General features: G+C 37.4%; 1 protein-coding gene across 2 annotated transcripts in view; it reads left to right on the top strand.

Annotated features, from left to right (window-relative positions):
• The window catches only part of LOC126251673 (peptidyl-prolyl cis-trans isomerase E), a 78,368-nt gene extending 76,654 nt beyond the window's left edge, over window positions 1–1,714 (top strand). For both annotated transcript variants that reach the window (XM_049952252.1, XM_049952251.1), the window contains one exon: window positions 1,175–1,714. In XM_049952252.1, coding sequence (XP_049808209.1) covers window position 1,175 — 1 coding nt within the window. In that variant the 3' untranslated portion in view covers window positions 1,176–1,714. The remainder of the gene's footprint in view (window positions 1–1,174) is intronic.
• The last annotated feature ends 20,010 nt before the right edge of the window (window positions 1,715–21,724 follow it).

Here is a 21,724-nt window from a genome sequence, read left to right as displayed (position 1 = left end):
AGGATATTGCAGAGACATGGCTTAGCCACAGCCTGAAAACATTTTAATGCATGACATGTTTCCGTAACTTTCTCAAATACTGTGAATTGAAACTGTACTTATAAATTTCAGGTCTTTGGAAGAATTGTCAGTAGCAAGGTAGCATAATAGATATGCGCTGATTTGGTGGAACTACAACTGTTGCTGCATTTTATGTTTTTTGATGATGGGAACATGGGAGGGGGACAGGCAGGAACCTATGTATGTGGAGAATCATTTCTAGTTATGTATCAAATGTTGGACCATCAACACACAAAATGTTAATATAATCCCTCTGGATCTGAAAGGAATGTTCACATGTATGTCCGCCTGAATACTCATGCCATGACGTTGTGGTGACATCTCTGTGTGTTCTTCTTAAATGTGTATTATTTCTTTGTGACTGTTATACTACCATTGCACCATACTGGCCTGTTGGTATGACTTTATCAAGACCTTTGAAGGTTTACCTGATTTGACAGGTGCTTCAGCCTAGCACAGATCCATTTTATGCTTCTTTTTTAAAAAATAAAGAAAGAAAATGTTGTAAAAGGAAAATTTTAAGATAATCTGAAGACACCCCACATAGATGAAACACATTGTTAATGAAAGAATAAATGGCAACCAAGACTGCTCTTAATTCAAATCTTCCACAGTTTCTTTCAGGGCAACTTCTCATTGCTGTGCTCCTTCAAAGATGTGCTTTAGTAATAGGCTTTTGGAGTACCAAACTGAGAGGGGTTTCAAAGTAACTGGTTTGTATACAGTGCCTATCACAATTAATTGTGAAATCTAACAAGAGTGTAGGAGGAAAATGGGTGAGAGGGCCACCAAATTAGTAGCTGCTTGTGTGGAAAAATGTTCTCAGTCCAGCCCTGTAAAAAAAATGCATTAAAATACTGAAACTTTGTAATTTTTATCTTGACATATTTCCAAGACTTTTTAATTGTGAAGAGAGTCTGTTTTGATCACACAAGGTTATTGGTACCTGTGAGGGTCGTTCCTTCTGCAGCTCGACTGTAGTTTTAAGAATTAAGGAAGATTTTTAGTATTACATTGTTATGCAACTGAGAGATTAAAATATTTCTGCTTAAATATTATTTGGTGCTTACATGTATTTGCTTGGAATGTAATCAATTTCTTTCATTTTTTCTAGAAATGTGGGACAAAAGCGGGCACACCAACAGAAAAAGTGTCAATTGCAGCATGTGGGGAACTTGTTTAATTTTATCTACAGTTCTATTTATGGGGACATCCACTGCATGAACATGTGTCCCTTGAAATCTGCTGGGCAGTACAAATTAATTATAATTGTGCAACTGTGAACATTTTTAAAACTCACCACTGTGAAGCAACTGTGTCTGTACATTGGAATGTTACATTCTAATTTTTATGAGATTACTAGAAAATGGAAGAAACATTGCTATTGAGAAGAAGAAGAAGAAGAAGAAGAAAACACACTCTCTCTCTCTCTCTCTCTCTCTCTCTCTCTCTCTCTGTGATATTCACTGTTGTTGAAGATGTGCCTTGTATATACCGTGAAATTATTAGCCTATCTTTTATTTTGGAGCAAACTGATTTTGTAGCCTTTTTAAAAAATTGTTGTTAATGTCATTAATTTTTACATCATAGGTTCTTATCATATTTGAAGTGGTGTAGAAGTATTGATGTTTACATAAAATTCTTGCAGTACAAATATCAGTTTAGTTACTGACTGATGTTATTTATTTATTTACATGTCAAGTTCCGTAGGACCAAGTTGAGGAGCAAATCTCCAAGGTCATGGAACATGCGAGTACAAAAAATTACAACATAAAAGTAATAACAGATAAAATTAAAATGTTTATGAATCCGAAAAAAGTCAATCCATAAGTTTAAGTAAACACAATCAACAATACAACAAGAATCAGCTTAATTTTTCAAGGAACTCCTCGACAGAATAGGAGTGAGCCATGAGGAAACTCTTCAGTTTCGATTTGAAAGCACGTGGATTACTGCTGAGATGTTCGAATTCGAGTGGTATGTTATTGAAAATTGATGCTGCAGTGTACTGCACACCTTTCTCCACAACAGTTACGGAAGTCTGATCCAATTGCAGGTTTGATTTCTGCCGAGTATTAACTGAATGACAGCTGCTTATTCTTGGGAATAAGCTAATATTGTTAACAAGAAATGACAGAAGGAATATATATATATTGAGAGGCCAGTGTCAAAATATCCAGACTCATGAACAGTAGTCGACAAGAGGTTCGTGAACTTATACCACTCATTGTCTGAACCACCCATTTCTGAGCCAAAAATATCCTTTTAGAATGGGAAGAGTTACCCCAAAATATAATACCATATGACATAAGCAAATGAAAATAAGTGAAGTAGACTAATTTTTGTGTTGAACGAGCTCTCACTTCATACACTTTTCGAATACTAAAAATGGCAGCATTAAGTCTTTGAACGAAATCCTGAACGTGGCCTTTCCACTACAGTTTACTGTCTATCTGAACACCTAGAAATTTGAACTGTTCAGTTTCACTAATCATATACCCATTATGTGAAATTAAAACGTAAGGTTTTTTTTTATTGTGTGTTAGAAACTGTAAAAACTGAGTCTTACTAGCAAAACGTGTCAAAGGCTTTAGGAAGACTATGCAATGCTTCGTAACAACAAATTGCCTCCAATGAGCATGACATCACAACTGTTAACATTAGATTTGTTTTAGCAGCTATGAGTGGGATCGTGCGCATGCGCAGTTGAGTAGTATCTTCTTCCGCTTCTGGCTACAGAAACGTGGCTGTGGGCTGTGTAAGCAGTCACAGGAGGGGGGGGGGGGGGGGGCAACTAGGTGCTACCAGGAAAAATTTTACTGGTGCGCTCAAGCTGCCAGATTGGTCAGCAGCCCTGGATCTAGGAGTGCGGGGGGAGGGGGGGGGGGGGGGCAAATTCATAAAAACTTGTTTCACAAAGCGCCTAGCATCCAGTGTACGTTGGTCTATGGATTATTCGTATGACTTTGAAAAGTGTCCCTGTCGGTTTTTGAACATTGTTGAACACATTCTAAGTTGATTTCTGAATGAATCATAAGTTGATTTGTGAATGCGTGCATAGTGTACGTGATGTCTCTGTCAGTGGAATCCTCGTCACTTCTAGAAATAAACTTTCCTGCAGACAAAAGGGGCTATACGAGCTGAGCAGAGTATAGCCGAATGAAAGAAAGCCAACCACTGTCTGATGATGTGGTTGATAGGGTTTGCGAATGATGAGCGTTGTTACGATTACCAGCGAAATCCATAGATTCAGACTACCAGAGTGCGAATAAACGACTAACAGGAATAATAGGTAAGAAAGATTACGTATTATCTTCTCGATGTATCCAAGAAAATGAAATTTTGACAGAAAATTTTTGGCCAGATCGCTATACTAGCAAGGGCCAGTTACGCAGTCTCCGGCTAGCAGCCGTTTTAAGGTCTATTCTGGAAGTAGCGCGGAAAACGCGTTGTACGAACACGTAACAATGCCTAACCGGAGAATAATTGCGGGATAACTAAACTGGTGATTCTGGCAGAGTTAGTGAAGTTAACCGGCGAATAACCTTTGACATTGGCAGGAATAGGTACAGAATTAGTGATGACAACATTGTTTGTTAGAACGAGGAAGGAGAAGAAACGGGGGCATCACACAAATTATGGAAGAATAAGACGATTCCAAATTTCTATAAAAATTTCGCACTATTCCTTTTCGATCTCATGCTTGAGAAACCGGAGTGTATGAATGAAGTGTAAAACTATTTCCTAATGTAAAGCTTTTTGCTTGTAGTAGGCCTAATAGGCTTTTGATATTGATACTTAATGAATTATGTTCTGCCGTGTTATAAAAATGACCATTTCTGCCAAAACAATCTTGTTTATTTGGCATGTGTTACAATTGCTGCCATATTATAAAGGCTTATTTTGTTTTATCTCGCAGACAGTGACAAAATATAGGTAATCAGGTCGAGAAACCACACCAGTCTTGGGCCTATTTGTGATTACAGCTTTTTCAGTATTAGACAACGACGTTTCGATTTTTCAAGTAGCAAAACGTTTGACGAACTTTGGTGAGGTAACAGAGCCTTTCGCAGAAAGGAAAGCACGCCATGTAAAGCTGTAGCAAGATTAGAGAGAAAAAAATTCTAGGAGCTAAGGATTAAAGCAGTGTGTACTGTCTTGCTTGTCTCTTCTCTTTACTGGCTTTATGTATCCTATACTTAATTTTATTTCACACAAAGCAGCAAGCTGTTAGCTAATAGGGAATAAAGAGTGCAAATTTTCTGAAGAGTTTTTTTTTTTTTTTTTTTTTTTTTTTTTTTTTTTTGAAAAAAGAAAAAAGAGGGGCATGATGTCAAACTGGCCGACTGGAAGCAGGAGAGGCACCATAGGACATTTTAATTTCCGCTGTCCTTAATATAGTTTGATTGTATCCAGTACAAAATATACACGTTTCAATTCCACAGATCGAAATACAGTGACGTGCGATAGAAGAATGCTGTGTGAAGAGGTGTGGTGTTGCACTTTGGCACACTTTGATCAGATAACATGTCTTGCAATTCCTCAGACACGTATGTTTTATGTATCAGAGTCTTCAGAAAGATGTGTGCTACAAAATGAACGTATTTTTGAAAATTTGATTTTTTTTAAATTTTTTACGTCCTATCTCAAACTCTCGAGGACGCCACTATCTACTATTGCCCCGCTCCGGAAATATCGTAGATACGGGTCTGATGCGCAGAGCAGTCTGAGTTGTAATAAGGAAGCGGGTAGTCTCCATGTGACCCGTGTTTACATTTAGTGATTTTGCTGTTTCCTCTTTGTCTACTGCACTCACGTCAAATCAAAACAAAATTGAATGCTTTGGCCGGGAGCTATCATGTGAATTAAAATACATTTGCATAATTATGTAAGGCTAAAATATGTTATTAGTTTCAGATTTTATTTTATTTCCATCTTTCTGGCAGTCAAGCATTATTTGCCATGCAGAACAATGAAGTTATTTTTATCGGTTTGCTGAAGAAATTTTCTTTTATCAATCTTTTCCGCTGAGGCAGTCAATATATTTGAATCAAAGGGTTTAATTTCAAACTATTGGCTAGTTTCAACTGTTCGGTGCATTTCAAGTGTACCTTTTTATCTTCTAGCACGTATGGAATTATGCCATAACAAAGAGCCAGACATGAGATAACAAAGTACTGGTACCCAAGGAAATTTACATCCCGAAACCACATTGAAAAGCTTAATATCAGGTCGATGTGTACTTCACTGGGAATCTGGGACTCATTTAAAAATCAGCTCTTTGATGACGAGCCACTTAGAAGAATTCATAGCCCAGAAGAGCACACTTTTATGTCGTTATTAAAAAAATTTACTGGCACATTTGTGTGATATATCTTAAATGTAATATGTGCATAAAAGACCAACATTAATATGTGAAAGCCACCCCCTCCCCCAAAACCCACATCCCCCCCCCCCCCCCCCCCCCCGACGAGGCAACAGTCCGCCGCGACCGACGAGGCAACAGTCTGCTGCGAAAGCCCGAATTCTGCGTGCTTGCCCGTGTCCGCCTGGGGGGCGAAAGCTTGAATTTTGTGTGTGTGTTTGTGTTTGTTTGTGTGTCTATCGACCTGCCAGCGCTTTCGTTCGGTAAGTCACATCATCTTTGTTTATATATATATATATATATAATATTAATTTAAACCATTAACTTTTCCTGTTCGTGTGTTTGCGCTACTTAACAGGGATGTTGCTATTGGTTGACTACACCACGTGTCCAAAGCTCTGAATATCCGTTGTCATTGGCTGGCGAGATCACGTGACATGAGCTATGACTGGCTTACAAATAGACATCACAATCTCGATTTCAATGCTTCGGAAAGTAACAAGCGGTGTTTGGTGGAATTCGAATTTATACTTTCGTAATACGAAAATATGCAGCGTACATGTTACTACACATCAAACATCTTTCCAAAAGGTATTTTGTTTTCTAAAGCGCCGGGAAATTCTATGCCCATGTATAAAACCATAACCATTCAAAGGATTGATAAGTTATACAGTTCCACGAGAAAATATACTGTCAATTAACAGGGAAAAACTATGTTTCCACGCGGGAGAAAGTGTGTTTTTAACTGGGAAATCCGGGAATTCTTTTTCCTTGTCCACATATACACCCTGTATTTGAAACCGAGCCAATGTTGCACACAATATCCTTTACTACCAAGTTAGTGTCATGAGCGAACAGAAAGATGACTAACTAACGTTCAGGAAACTGACCATTCCTAAAGGAAAAATTACAAGTATGGCTAAATACAGGGCTAACATGTGCAGCACAGTACTTTTAATATTCTGCTAGGCACTCTATCATATCCATGAGAGTCCTTAGTCTTCAGAGATTTAATTATTGACTCAATCTTCCTCTTGTCTGTATCACAGAGGGGTATTTCAGACATCAATTTCAGAAAGGCATTTGCCTAAAAAGTTATTTGATTCCCTGCAGAAAGTAAGATTAGATTGGATTAGATTAGATTAATACTAGTTCCATGGATCATGAATACGATATTTCGAATGATGTGGAACGAGTCGAATTTTCCAATACATGACATAATTAGGTTAATTTAACAACATATTTAAGTTAATATAACAACTTTATTTTATTGTGTTTTTTTGTTTTTCTTTATTTTTTATTTTCATTTTTTTATTTTTTTAATATTTTTTTTCTTAATTTATATCTAAAAATTCCTCTATGGAGTAGAAGGAGTTGTCATTCAGAAATTCTTTTAATTTCTTCTTAAATACGTGTTGGTTATCTGTCAGACTTTTGATACTATTTGGTAAGTGACCAAAGACTTTAGTGCCAGTATAATTCACCCCTTTCTGTGCCAAAGTTAGATTTAATCTTGAATAGTGAAGATCATTCTTTCTCCTAGTATTGTAGTTATGCACACTGCTATTACTTTTGAATTGGGTTTGGTTGTTAATAACAAATTTCATAAGAGAGTATATATACTGAGAAGCTACTGTGAATATCCCTAGATCCTTAAATAAATGTCTGCAGGATGATCTTGGGTGGACTCCAGCTATTATTCTGATTACACGCTTTTGTGCAATAAATACTTTATTCCTCAGTGATGAATTACCCCAAAATATGATGCCATATGAAAGCAATGAGTGAAAATAGGTGTAGTAAGCTAATTTACTAAGATGTTTATCACCAAAATTTGCGATGACCCTTATTGCATAAGTAGCTGAACTCAAATGTTTCAGCAGATCATCAATGTGTTTCTTCCAATTTAATCTCTCATCAATGGACACACCTAAAAATTTGCAATATTCTACCTTAGCTATATGCTTCTGATTAAGGTCTATATTTATTAATGGCGTCATACCATTCACTGTACGGAACTGTATGTACTGTGTCTTATCAAAATTCAGTGAGAGTCCGTTTACAAGGAACCACTTAGTAATGTTCTGAAAGACAGTATTGACAATTTCATCAGTTAATTCTTGTTTGTCAGGTGTGATTACTATACTTGTATCATCAGCAAAGAGAACTAACTTTGCCTCTTCATGAATATAGAATGGCAAGTCATTAATATATAATAAGAACAACAAAGGACCCAAGACTGACCCTTGTGGAACCCCATTCTTGATAGTTCCCCAGTTTGAGGAATGTGCTGTTCTTTTCATATTATGAGAACTGCTTATTTCAACTTTCTGCGCTCGTCCAGTTAGGTACGAATTAAACCATTTGTGCACTGTCCCACTCATGCCACAATATTTGAGCTTGTCTAGCAGAATTTCATGATTTACACAATCAAAAGCCTTTGAGAGATAACAAAAAATCCCAGTGGGTGGTGTTCGGTTATTCAGATCATTCAAAATTTGATTGGTGAAAGCATATATGGCATTTTCTGTTGAAAAACCTTTCTGGAAACCAAACTGACATTTTGTTAGTACTTCATTTTTACAGATATGTGAAGCTACTCTTGAATACATTACTTTCTCAAAAATTTTGGATAAAGCTGTTAGAAGGGAGATTGGACGGTAATTGTTGACATCAGATCTATCCCCCTTTTTATGCAAAGGTATAACAATAGCATATTTCAGTCTATCAGGGAAAATGTCCTGTTCCAGAGAGCTATTACACAGGTGGCTGAGAATCTTACTTATCTGTTGAGAACAAGCTTTTAGTATTTTGCTGGAAATGCCATCAATTCCATGTGAGTTTTTGCTTTTAAGCAAGTTTATTATTTTCCTAATTTCAGAGGGAGAAGTGGGTGAGATTTCAATTGTATCAAATTGCATAGGTATGGCCTCTTCCATTAACAGCCTAGCATCTTCTAATGAACACCTGGATCATACTGTATCCACAACATTTAGAAAATGATTATTAAAAATATTTTCAACTTCTGACTTTTTGTTTGTAAAGTTTTCATTCAATTTGATGGTAATACTGTCTTCCTCTGCTCTTGGTTGACCTGTTTCTCTTTTAATAATATTCCAAATTGTTTTAATTTTATTATCAGAGTTGCTGATTTCAGACATGATACACATACTCCTGGATTTTTTAATAACTTTTCTTAATATAACACAGTAGTTTTTATAATTTTTGATAGTTTCTGGGTCACTACTCTTTCTTGCTGTCAGATACATTTCCCTTTTCCGGTTACAAGATATTTTTATACCCTTAGTAAGCCATGGTTTGTTACAAGGTTTCTTACGAGTATATTTAACTATTTTCTTGGGGAAGCAGTTTTCAAATGCATTTACAAAAATGTCATGAAATAAATTATATTTTAAATTGGCATCAGGTTCACGGTACACCTCATCCCAGTCTAACTGCTGTAGGCTTTCCCTGAAATTTGCAATTGTTAAATCGTTGACTGAACGTACTACTTTGGAGGACTGTTTAGTATTGCTGAATGGAGCTATGTCATATATTGTAACTAGCTGTGCACCATGATCAGAAAGACCATTCTCAACAGGCTGAGCATTTATCTGGTTAAACTTATCTTGGTCTATAAAGAAGTTATCTATCAGTGAGCTGCTATCCTTTACCACCCGAGTAGGAAAATCAATAACGGGTGTCAAATTGAAAGAACCGAGTAATACTTCAAGGTCATTTTTCCTATTACCCTCTTTCAGAGAATCTACATTTAAGTCCCCACAAATAATAATTTGCTTCCCCCTGTCTGACAGATAGCACAACAAGGAGTCCAAATTTTTCAGAAATAGATGAAAATTTCCTGATGGGGACCTATATACAGTTACAATTATAAATGTGCCTTTATTTAATTTAAGCTCACAGGCACATGCTTCTATATGTTTCATTTAATTCACCAGCTATGCTCAGAAAATGATTGTTAAATTCTGTACATATATCTGATTTATCAGTAACAGAAATATTCTTACTATGAACGGACTTTGTATCGTTGACCTTGTGCTGCTGACCAGATACTTCCTTCACAAATGACCATATGGTTTTAATTTTATCCTGTGAATTAGCTGTTCTATTTGCATACCACATTCTCTTTGTCTCCCTAATTATATTTTTGAGCACCTCACAATACTGTTTGTAATGGGCTGTTGTAGCTTGATTGTAACTACTTCTAACATTTTGCTATAATTCCCACTTTGTTCTACATGATATCCTTATCCCTTATCAGCCATCTGGGCTCCTTATTACTGCTACTACCCTGTTTAGAATGTTCTAATGGAAAGCAACTCTCAAAGAGCATGACAAATGTGTTAAGGAAAGTATTATATTCATCATCTATGTAATCGGCACTATAAACATCCTGCCACTCTTGTTCCTTGACAAGGTTTAAAAAACTCTCTATTGCAGTTGGATTAACTTTCCTACATAGTTTGTAATTATAGGTGACATTCGTTTGCATACAAAAGACTTTTAGTGGTAAAAATTGTGCATCATGGCCTGAAAGGCCATTCACCCTTTTACTAACAGGATTCCCATCTAGTAATGAAGAATGAATAAAAATATTGTCTATGGCTGTGCTACTGTTCCCCTGCACCCTAGTTGGAAAAAACACAGTCTGCATCATATATAAGATTAGGAGATCTACCAACACCCTTTTCCTTGCACCATCATATAGAAAATTTATATTGAGTCACCACATATAACTAATTTCTGGTACTTCCTACAAAATGAATCAAGAACTCTCTCTAGCTTGCACAGAAATGCTCTGAAGGCAGAGTTAGGGGACCTATAAACAACAACAACAACAACAGTTAGAAGTTTAGTTTTACTAAATGCAACTGCCCGTGCATGACATTCAAATATCTGTTCAGTGCAGTGCCATGATACGTCTTTGGACTCAAATGGAATACTGTTTTTTACATATGTAGCCACTCCCCCACCCCGCAAGAAACTCCTTGAAAAACAGCCAGCTAATCTGTATCCTGGTAAAGGAAGCTTCGGAATTGCCAAATTATTTAAGTGGTGCTCTGATATACCAATAATTTCCGAGTCAACATCTATAAGCAGTTCACTAACTTCATCTCTAATACCTCGTATATTTTGATGAAATATGCTAATTTCTTCTCTACTTGGAAACATAACTTCCTCTGAAGGTGAGCCTTTAGTTAGAGGGACTTCCTTTAAGCAGGTATACCTATCAGCTGACTTCAATCTCAAAAAAGTGCAGCTCTAACCCCAACTACTACAGGAATTTTTCCATGCGTGGTCCCACCACCACCCACTACACTGTCTTCTATAAGCTCTACCAGCCTTCCCTTCCCATACCTATTGAGGGGCAGGCCATGCCTAGTGAAACCCAATCAACTGATGACCCAACTGGCACCACTAAAATGTGACGTTTGCCCTCTGTCATCAGCACCCTCTCCAGCCCCATGTTAATGCACCTAAGAGCCACATTAAGATGAGGCCGATAATGGCACTGAAACAGTTGCACAAAATGCACATTAGTGCCACCAGTTTGAGTAGCTATCTTTACCAGGTATCCACATACATCATATTCCCCATCCCTATCAAGACTGTTCCCTGCTCCACCCACTATCCCTACCTCATCCTCCTTCATAAAATTCCTACGTAACTCCCCTATACTGTCAGTCACCTGAGCCAATCCTGCACTAGGCCTTACAATGCTGGTGACCTGGTACCCACTCCCCAACACTTTCTGCAACCGCTGGCGCACAACTCTAACGTGTGAACTACCTAGCAGCAGAACCTTCTTCTTTCTGTTAGATTTTGAAACTGACCTAGGCCTCCTAACTGCTGAGGACTGCTGCATGTTCCCTACATCTACAGCTACAAGAGGCTCCTCTCCACTCAACTCTGACAGTTGGTCAGATCTATTCCATATACGCAAAGTGTAACTCTCTGAATATCTCCTCCTCCTCCTCCTCCTCCTCCTCCTAGCTGCCTTCTTGCCAACTGCCAGTTCCCATACCCCACCACCCTTCACCCTCCTCGACCTATCTAGTTCCTCCTTTGCACGTTGTAACTGCAACTGAAGGGCACAGATCTTATGCTCCTGTTTCTCTATCAACTTTTTTTCTACTACAGATTCTGCATTCCCAGGAGAGGATCTTGCTAGAATCCGCACTGGCTTCCCCACTGCATTCCCCCAAATGAAAATACTTTGGACAAATCCCACATCATAATCCACTACTCACAAACCTACGACAGAGCCCACTTTTCTCACTCATGGTAAAATTTTACAGTTACTGAAAAAAAAAAAAAAAAAAAAACTATATGTCTACATTACCTAGGTTCAGTTGCACCAGTAGAACTATTTATAGAACTAACAATAGTGGTCTATAAATTCTCTGTCTATTAAGAAAGCAACTACTTGTATTAATACTACTACACCACAACTAATACCAATACAAATAAAACTTCACCGAGCGAGGTGGCGCAGTGGTTAGCACACTGGACTCGCATTCGGGAGGACGACGGTTCAATCCCATCTCCGGCCATCCTGATTTAGGTTTTCCGTGATTTCCCTAAATCGTTTCAGGCAAATGCCGGGATGGTTCCTTTGAAAGGGCACGGCCGATTTCCTTCCCAATCCTTCCCCAACCCGAGCTTACGCTCCGTCTCTAATGACCTCGTTGTCAACGGGACGTTAAACACTAACCACCACCACCACCAATAAAACTTCACAAAATTACTAGCTAAAACCAAAAATTCAAGCAGCCACTGGAACACTCAATGAAGTTAAAACACTGAATTAAAACTTTACTGAAATATTTCACTAGAAACAATAGGAAATGTCAGCTGGAAACTAAAGCATGAAGTTTACTAAACAACTTCAGTGCACAGAAAACTAAAAATCGCAGTAAGCGAATGTTTCCAAAAGTTTATTAAATCGTTATTTCGCCATAAACAGCACGAAACACCACTGAAAACTATTAAATTTATTAACTGTATAACAGTGCACATATAACTTTGTCAGCTGCAAATGCACACTGCAAAATGTAAACACACTACATGTGTAAGCATGTTTTATAACTTTGGTGAGGTTAAATTAAATGTTGCTGTTCAGAGAAGCATTGAAAATACAGAGCAAGCCTCATAGGAATTTGTGACGAAGCAAGCTGGAATAATTTTAATTCCCCTCTTGTTTTGTCATCTGCCTCCTTAAAATTCATTTTTTCATTTTGACTTAATTAACATTAACATACGTGAGTATAAGCTTTAGTTTCATAAAAGAGAAAGACTGGCCCTTAGTTTTTAAAGAATGTAACACCAGGTCTAGTTTTGTGCTTAGTTTTATAATTGATTTTCTAATTTATTTTGACTATTCCTAAATAGTATCTTTTGTTATAGAGTGAAATCAGTGATTGTTTCGGAACTTAAATTCTATTGTTGATGTTTAAACAAATATATAAATTCTGTACTAATTATAAACATTTGGAAGACAAAATGCTAGTATTCTCAAAGTATTTATTTGGCTCTATTCAAAAGCATGTTAGCAAAGCCAGCCCTTCATAAATTCCAAAGTAATCAACAGTTTTGTCAAAAATATTGTTTGCGTAATTATATTTGTTAATTTCATGATTTAAACAAATAATTCAGCCTAAGCCTTGTAGTAGAAGAAACTGTTAAAAAGACACAATTTTTCAATGTATTCAGTTAATTTAATGATTTAAGTTTCAATTGTAATTTCTGTAAATTAAATTTTGAACAATCTGTAGTTTCATCACCTATTATTGTGATGATGTATAAGGTTCCAATTTTTGGTCACGAGACAGTTAGTCCACGCCCGAGTTTCAGACGAGCAACCTGTGCTGGTTAGAACAAATTAACTGTGGAACAAATGTTAAACAATTAGGCCATGTGTAAAAACAGTGACAGTGTCTGCTCCATATGTGCCTGATTATTCTTAAGAATTGTGAACTTTGTGGTTAGCCTTTACTGCTCGTAGCTGTTCAACAGTAAACTATCGTAGCAGTATGTGGAGTTCCACCAGCAAACTATTAATGAGGCTTATCGAAAGTTTAAACAACAGTGCACTGGCCATATAACTTTGTGTTATTCTAGGGTTGTGAACAGTGAAATGAAAGTACTATGAAACACAACTGTGAACCTGTTAGTTACATAATTTGCAGTAGTCTGTGTCGGAATCCACAACCCATTTTTTTGCCAGTGTAGTGATGCAGTACATTGGCAATCAACAAACGAAGAAATAAAAGCAGGAGGGACCACCACAAATTGAGCTACATTCCCATTGTAAAGTCAGTTGTAGAACTGATGTCTAGTTTTCTTAGTGTATGACAAAGTATTTGATTGCACTAAGAATTTATTTCACCACACAGCAGACCAGCAGTTTGTATTTTCATCCTTGCAGTGGTATGGAGATAACTAATGCCTTCAATAATCTAAAGGATTTTTATGTTGACGGGTGAGTACTCTCACATGTTTCTTCAGATTCAGCTTTTATAATAACGAGGATGTTTCAAACAATTACTCTGAATCCTTGCTCCGTAAAACCAGTTGATCAACATTGTAACAATGGAATACACAATAAACAATAAAAACTCAGAGGTATCTCAAAAATTGGCATCATCATACTACCATAAACATCTCATTTCATTAACAGCTTCTGGCTATAGGAATTTCCTTGTTGTGAAGGACTACACGTAACGAAATGTTACTGTTTGAAAAAGGCTTACTTCATTTTTAGAACATAGGATGTTCCTTTCTGCTGTACTAACCATAAATATAATGATGTTTCATGTCCTCAGCAAGTAAGGCAATTGGTAAACTGCTTATATCATGTTTCCACCAGAGTTTCCTTCTAGGGTTGTTTCTCAGCTTCCCCTCCTATCTCAAACATTTCCTTGCTAATCTAAATTGCTATTGAATTATTAGTTCCCATAAGGAATTATTAACTGAATGCAAGTGTGAAACTAAAAGTACAGCATTGAACTAGTTATAACCAAGTGGTTGGCAGCAGGTAATATTGTAAATATGAAAAAGTGAAGTGTTGTAGCTGTGCCAGTGGAAGTTTAGCGACAATAAATAGTTCATATTGTTGACTCTACTGTGAGATTTGCTAAATGTGTACTTTCTCTCCTGTATGACCATCACACTTCCACCTCATTCATAGCTGTCAATTGATTTTAAACGGAGTAAAGGTACAATTTTTATATTTTAGTATTCCTTCCTCAATCTCAGTTCCTAATTGACCCAGCCCCCTTAACCATTTGGATTGTGGATCCTAACACATACTCGAGGCCCTAACCATGCCCTCTAACCTCTTTATAAATGTGTATTTCTGTTTTATTATGAATTACAAATTGAAGTGAAATAAATGTTAATAATCATATTTATCAAGAGATAACCTCCCTTAAGACATTTGCTTCTGTAGTTTGCCATCAATATACAAAGCCAGTTACCTTTTAAAGCAGAGTTTTTATACTTTCTTGTTAGTCATCACATTATTGGCTTAAAAACCTTTTTAATCATTTCACTATAACCAGTAGTTTACCTTTGCCACTATTTTTGCATATTCAGGCTCCAGTCATAAATTTCTGTAGATCACAATCTCTTTTACTGCACTTGAAAACAGGTTTGCTTCACACAGGTACCATTTGTGCCATATGATTACTGGTTGTATGATGAGAAGATGTCTCTGTTGAACTAGGGATTACATACTTTGAAAAGGTATGCATTCATGTATGAAAAACTCTCAAATGTGTACATAAAGTGCTGAAACAGAAATTTGAATTTCCACCCCCCCCCCCTCACTGAAGCAATGAAATTCCAGTTTAATTTTATACAGTGAATGTTTCAAGTGCAATGAAATCTGACAAACGTTAATGGGTTAAACATTATAGCACAATTTACACTTAGTTTTCCACTTTCTTTCACTTGTACACCAAACAAGATGGACTGTTGCCCAAACCCCTGTCCTGCTATCCAGATTTAGATTTTTCATGATTTCTGTAAATGAATCTAGGCAAATAATAGGATGGTTTTTATGAAAAGAACAAGGCTATTTCCCTTTCTCAATCCTCAGTTGTGTGATCCATCTCTAATAACCTTGTTGTTGACAAAATACTACATTGTAGTCTTCCTTCATTCCTTTGTTGTTTTACAGTTATCAGAAGTCCCAACTTGAGTCACTTTAATTCTCTCATAAATTCCGGGAGAATACGTGTATAAAAATAGCATTTGCTCCAGTGTTTAGAGATATTTTGGAACAATTTGAGTTGTTAAATGCACTGAACTTCCTAACAAACTTCCTGTAATTTTTGAAAGTAAGCTCCGGGTTTTTATTTTATTTATTTATTTATTTATTATTTTTTATTTTTTTTGCCCCTTTGCTGCTTTATTAACACTTCCTAGGACGTAATCCACTTTATAATGAGTTACTTTGAACCCATGTATTAAGTCACAGCCTTTGTCCCAAAGAATATACTTAGTTCTGGCTACATACAAATGTCAGCTGACATTGCATTTTGAAGGCGTATTGCACTGAATGTTTACTGATCTTCAGATTCTCAATGATTAAAAAATATTTTTATCATTGTGTCTCCGCCTGCTTGGCAATAAAGGTACTGTTGTAATTGAGAATTTTCTCTTGTTGTCAGTCTCAAGACAGTGTACAAATGAAAGAAACATATTTGTGAAAGAAAATACTACTTACACTCTCTGAGCATTGCCAAAATCCAGTTGAAGAAGCATATTTGAGGGGATTTTTTTTTTCACTTTGTATAATTGATGGAGATAATTTATTGCTACAATGTTACTGATTTAGAAAACCTTAAGCAATGTAAAACAAATTACTTAAACTCATTCTAAATAGTTACATTACCAAGTTAAAATTGTATCATGGGGTTACATTATAAACACCACCACAAAACCACAATTAACAGTTGTCCCTTTGTACCCACTGTGATACAACCTAGCAAGAATTGGGACATACTCTCACGTAATGTGGGCACCATTGTCTTGGGTTATTGCAGTTCCATAAAATGAAGCAAGCCAGAAATACAACCGTCAGCACTAAATCATGAGGAAGGTAGGTGGCAAAAAATACATAAAAGTAATTTGACAATGTTCATCAAAATTTAAGACACAGAATGTAAGGAGTACATAACAATCAATATTTTAATGCAAAATAAATGGCATTCTTATACATTTTCAAAAAGACTATGTTAATTGATAGAACAGACAGGGTACACATCCGGGGGTGTATATTCAATGTGTGCTAGACATGCGGTGCATGCCCTGCCAGAATTTGTCCATTTTTATGAATACTTCTATTTTTGAAATCTCTGAGAAAAAAATTAGAGGAACAGGAAACAGCAGTGTATTCTGCTCTTTTATTCGACATTTGTACAACTAACTGCTACTTGTGGCGTAAAACAAGCACAGATACACTACGCACTGCAAGTGACAGCTCTCTTGGGATCAGACTTGGGAAACAGAGGAAATGTTGTCTGCTGGCAGGTAAGCTGAGCGTTGTGGAAGGAGGAATCATTCAGTGGCAAGGCCGCACACATCAGAGAGAAAATGTGGGCAGGAGGAGACAGGTGGAAGGGTGCGCACACATTCAGTTTTGGGGAGTGGATGCGACTTAATGTTATTGACGGTGTGCAGTGAAAGCTCCCTTGTTTTGACTGGAAAGGATCCTTTCACACATTAGTGTTGGTATTCTAGATATATTCCCGTAAGTGTCTTTGGTTTTTGTATTTAACTGTAGATTTTTGTAAGAGTCTGAGATACAGTGAGGTGTCTTATTTCATGTCAAAAACTACAGTAAGTTTTATTGTCTTTGTACCAATTCAAAACTGACAGTGGAACTAACTAAAACATTTGCTAGAAAAACCATTTGCCATGAAAACACTTTAAGAAAAACTGGAAGTAGTTAGATAAGGGAGGCAGAATTCACCATTATCTCATCTATTTGTAGTTCAAGGCCATAATGCATTATTGTTTTTCGCAGTATGAAAGTGTTGTTGATTGGCGGGTTTTCATTATTCGAATAAACTTTTCTGTTGGTCATGTTTGCTGTTTTCCAGAGAAAAAATGGCATTGAGTAAACACAGTTTTTCAGATTTAAATCAACAAAGACATTTAAAATCACTTTCAGTCAATTTTTGCTGTTAAAAATGTTTGAGGTGGTCAGAACTGACATTTTACTAAATGAGCAGCACTGAAGTAATATAAACCAACATAATGAACAAGTTAAAAGGAACAGGGAAATTTTGAAAATACATGTTGATGCAGTGTGTTATTTAGCTAAACAAGAGCTTCCATTTTGGGGACATAATGAGTCGGATGCTTCTGTTGACAGAGGAAATTACCTGGAGGTACTAAATGTTTTGAAAAACTATGACCTTGTTGAATTTTCTGTTGACATTGATTAGTTTCCGGATAGAAATAACCAACAATGAAGATCGAGCACTCTTTATTCACACACAATAACCAGAAAATTAAGCACATTGAGCAAAAAGAAAGACAGTTACAAACAAGATCCAAAGCTTACTGAATCCGAAGATAGAGCACTCCTTGTTCTAGTGTTATTGGCAACTGTCGGTCGCCACAGAGGACACACCCCTCCCAGAGTGCAGAGCACACTGGGGAGAGGAAGTGGGCATTGTTGAATACAGAGGTGTGGGCCACTTGATGGATGTTTGTTGATTGTGCTAGGTAAATTGACTACTCATGCCATGGCTGGTCCGAATGGAAGTCATTGGTGGACAATTTCTCATGGATTCCAGGGGGTTCATGCATGGTGGTCTAGATGTGTAGCCCGCCCTCCAGTAAGGACAAACCAGTCGCCCTGCACATGGGAACTGGACCAGTATGGGAGTTGGCAGTGTCAGAGGAGTGGCGAAGAGAGGGACGTGCATTTTGAGCATCCTGTTGGTGCCAAGTGTCATTGTTATTCCAGCTGCATCCATCTCGCAGGATGGTTACATGTGAAGTGGGCGTGGCCTTGTGCAGTGTGTCCCTCTCATTTTTGAAGGATGAAGAGTGATCCATCTTGAAGCTCTAAGTGAAGCTCATCACAGGGGCACCCAGAAATGTTGATGGAAAAGCAGGTCTCGATGGTAGTCATAGGGGGCGCTGTAGGGGGGGAGGGGGGTATTGTAGCTTGGGTTGGGAGAAGTGCTAGAAAACATTGTGTGAACAGCAGGTGACAGCATTTGTATTGATGTAATGTCACGCGCAATGTGTTAGGAACCTGAGGCAGCAGATTGTTACAAACAGAATCTGAGTGAGGCAAGGCAGAGGTATCATCACACACAATGACAGTGACAGATGGGCATATGCTCTGTGCATGCAAGATCTGGTTGGTGCACGGGCAGAAGGGTAGTATGTGCTGGTTAAGGGCTATCTTGCAATGGTGGAGAACTCAATTCAAGAGGTTGTCATGGGACAGATTCCTCAATCGTCCAAGCTGGTTCAACCTGCTGAAGCGAAACTGTCTGATGCTGGCTGTTGATGAGGATGTCCATAGTATTATCGATGCATGCCAATGCCTGATGCAGGCAGGTGTAGTGCCTGTTTGATTGTGTCATCCTGTAATGTAATAAACAATTGGCCTGCGAACACCCATATACCTATCATACCCCTAATGGCCTATCCGAGCCCAGTAGGTTGCAAGAAACTATCAGTAGAGAAGTTGAAGAGTCCTGAAGTAGGTTCTGCTGTTCAAGATCACTGTCCTGTTAGCAGGCTGTTCGTCAAAATTAATAGGAGACGAAATAACATTTCATGTGGCAGATAATCAGCCATCAGATTTTCTGAGCCACGGATATCATGGATGTCAATCATGTACCGACAGATGAGATCCATGTGCCAAAACCTGTGTGGGGGAAGGTTGATGGCAGGATTGTGAGTAGAAACTGCAAGGGGACCTCAATTGGTTGAGGATAACCATGCATTTGGGCCCCGAAACGCTGCAACCAAGTGGTCTGTAGTAGAGTGAGGTAGAAACTCTGGAGAGAGGGGGCCAGAATCTCATGCAGAAGAAACTTCCTAGCAAACATTGAATGCAGTAGCAGGTGTCAACGCAGGTGTATGTTGCACTCGGTGTGGTGTGACAAAGGAGGTTACAGCCATCTGTTTCAGAGGAGAAAACACTAGAAACCCTAGAGAAATGAACATTCTCTGTATAATCTGTTACCAAAAAATCATCCATAAAATACTTGAAAATGGCAGCTGAAGGCTTCATGAAATCATTCAAAAACATTCTCATTGTATTGGTAGCACCCATGGAAAAATGTTGTGCTTCACAATTGAAAGTAATTTCTGCAGTAGTGACGTCCTGCACTGTCAGGAAGGTTGGAGGTTGAATCATTGTTTGAGCTGCTGCAAAACTGGTAGTAAGTAATGCATAAATTTAAGCATATTCATGCCATTAGTGGTCACCTATGTGGAATTTTCTATCGACCTTCATGAGTCTCTGAATAGATGTTGCTCTTTATTTGGGCACTATAGCCAGAACATAAAGCACATTGAGTGAAGACAAACACAGTCAAAAACAAGATCTAAAGCTTGCTGAATCAGTGGTAATTGATGTCCGCCACAACTCCTTGGTAGAGGCACCATTGAGTACATTCACAGTACTTTGAGGAACGTCCATAAGTATACAAAATGGCAGTATTAAAGCTATTCCTGAAGCATCCTAAGAATCTCTGAACTGGAAAATAAGATCAGCGTACTTCATAGACATCATGCTTGATGAAACGTCTGACATATTGTGTAAACTGTAAATGTCAATAGTTTTGGTTTATGTTTATGAAAGCTATAAAAACAAAATATTCATTGGTTTTGGTGTTGTAAGTGCAGACAGAACCACTAATGGTTTGTTTCCTCATGTTGAATGCATAGTTGCAGAATTTTCCATTGCAGAGAAGTTGGCTGGCTGTATTTATGATAGAGCATACGTAATGAGTAGGGATATTAATGGCCTGCTGAGTACGAGTATGTCAAAATATCTGAAGGCTGTTTTCACTCTCTGCTACACCCACATATAAAATTTGGTTTTTCAACAAAGCACCTCTAACATAAAAGAATGTATAATATTTTCCAAATCTTCCAAAAGTATTTGTACATTACAGGAACTTGTTCAGAGAAAGTTGCCATCACTAGCCCCATTTAGTTAGATCATCTCATTCAGATCAGTCCACACCTTTGAAGAACACAGAGTAGGGCATTGTTACATTTCTTTAACAGTTTCTTGATAACAGTGACAATTCGGATAGTGATGCATTGGTGAACTCTGTTTTGGATTTTTTGGACAGTTTTCTTGTTAGGACTATTTTCTAAGCTGTTCAGTTACACACATGTCTTAAATAACTACTGGAAATGAAACACTATGATGTCATGCATGGCACCAAAAAGATTAAGGAGATTTCAGAACAGCTGCAATTTGGCAGGATGTGGAAGCCATCTGTGATTCAAAACTGTGATACCAACTCCAAACAGAGAGTGAAGAGACAGTGTTCAGATGAAACTGATATGCAAATAGAAATACCTAACTGATCGCATTAAGAGTGGTCATAAAAAAGGTTCTCTTCTTTCTGTGAGCTGAAATTTTTTCACCTGTTTTGCTTTCAGAACTATGAAAATTATGAACTAAAATTTCCTGACAATCTTTTAGAAAACCTATTATCAATTTATGAGACCTTCATAGAATATGTAGCTTTGATAAATGAACTCATTGTACTGTACTGCGTTCTAGTCAAGGAATGTGTGCGAGATGTTTTCATTAATGACTGAGTATGACCCAATTTCTGGGTTCAGTGAAGTACATAAATTATCAACCTTTATATTGACAATTCCAAGTATTTCATCTTCAGTGGATCTATCTTTCTCAGCTCATAAAAGAATTAGCACATATCACAGAAGCACTCATTTGCAAGAGAGAGAGTGGATCAAGTGTACTGTCTGTAGATCAGTGAAACCTTGTCACGCTGAAAAGCAAGCTCCTGTTTTACGACAATGTCAAAGAGAAATTCTCATGCTAGTCCCAGGAAAGAACAACTGAACCCATGTATAAGTAAGTAAATCTGCCTATTCAAAATTAATTGTGTAGTTGTAAACTGTTGCCAAAACAAGACTGAAAAATAAGAATCATGTAGAGCATGGAGAGTATTTTAAAAATTGACGTTATGATTCACAACTTATGTACCATTCTACATTATGTCTGACTTGTCCAGAAGTGGAATTATATTT

The sequence above is a fragment of the Schistocerca nitens genome, chromosome 4, assembly GCF_023898315.1.
Source record: "Schistocerca nitens isolate TAMUIC-IGC-003100 chromosome 4, iqSchNite1.1, whole genome shotgun sequence".
In the NCBI taxonomy this organism is placed as follows: domain Eukaryota; kingdom Metazoa; phylum Arthropoda; class Insecta; order Orthoptera; family Acrididae; genus Schistocerca; species Schistocerca nitens.
Note: the sequence above shows the minus strand (reverse complement) of the source record. Positions and strands in the feature narration are given on the sequence as shown.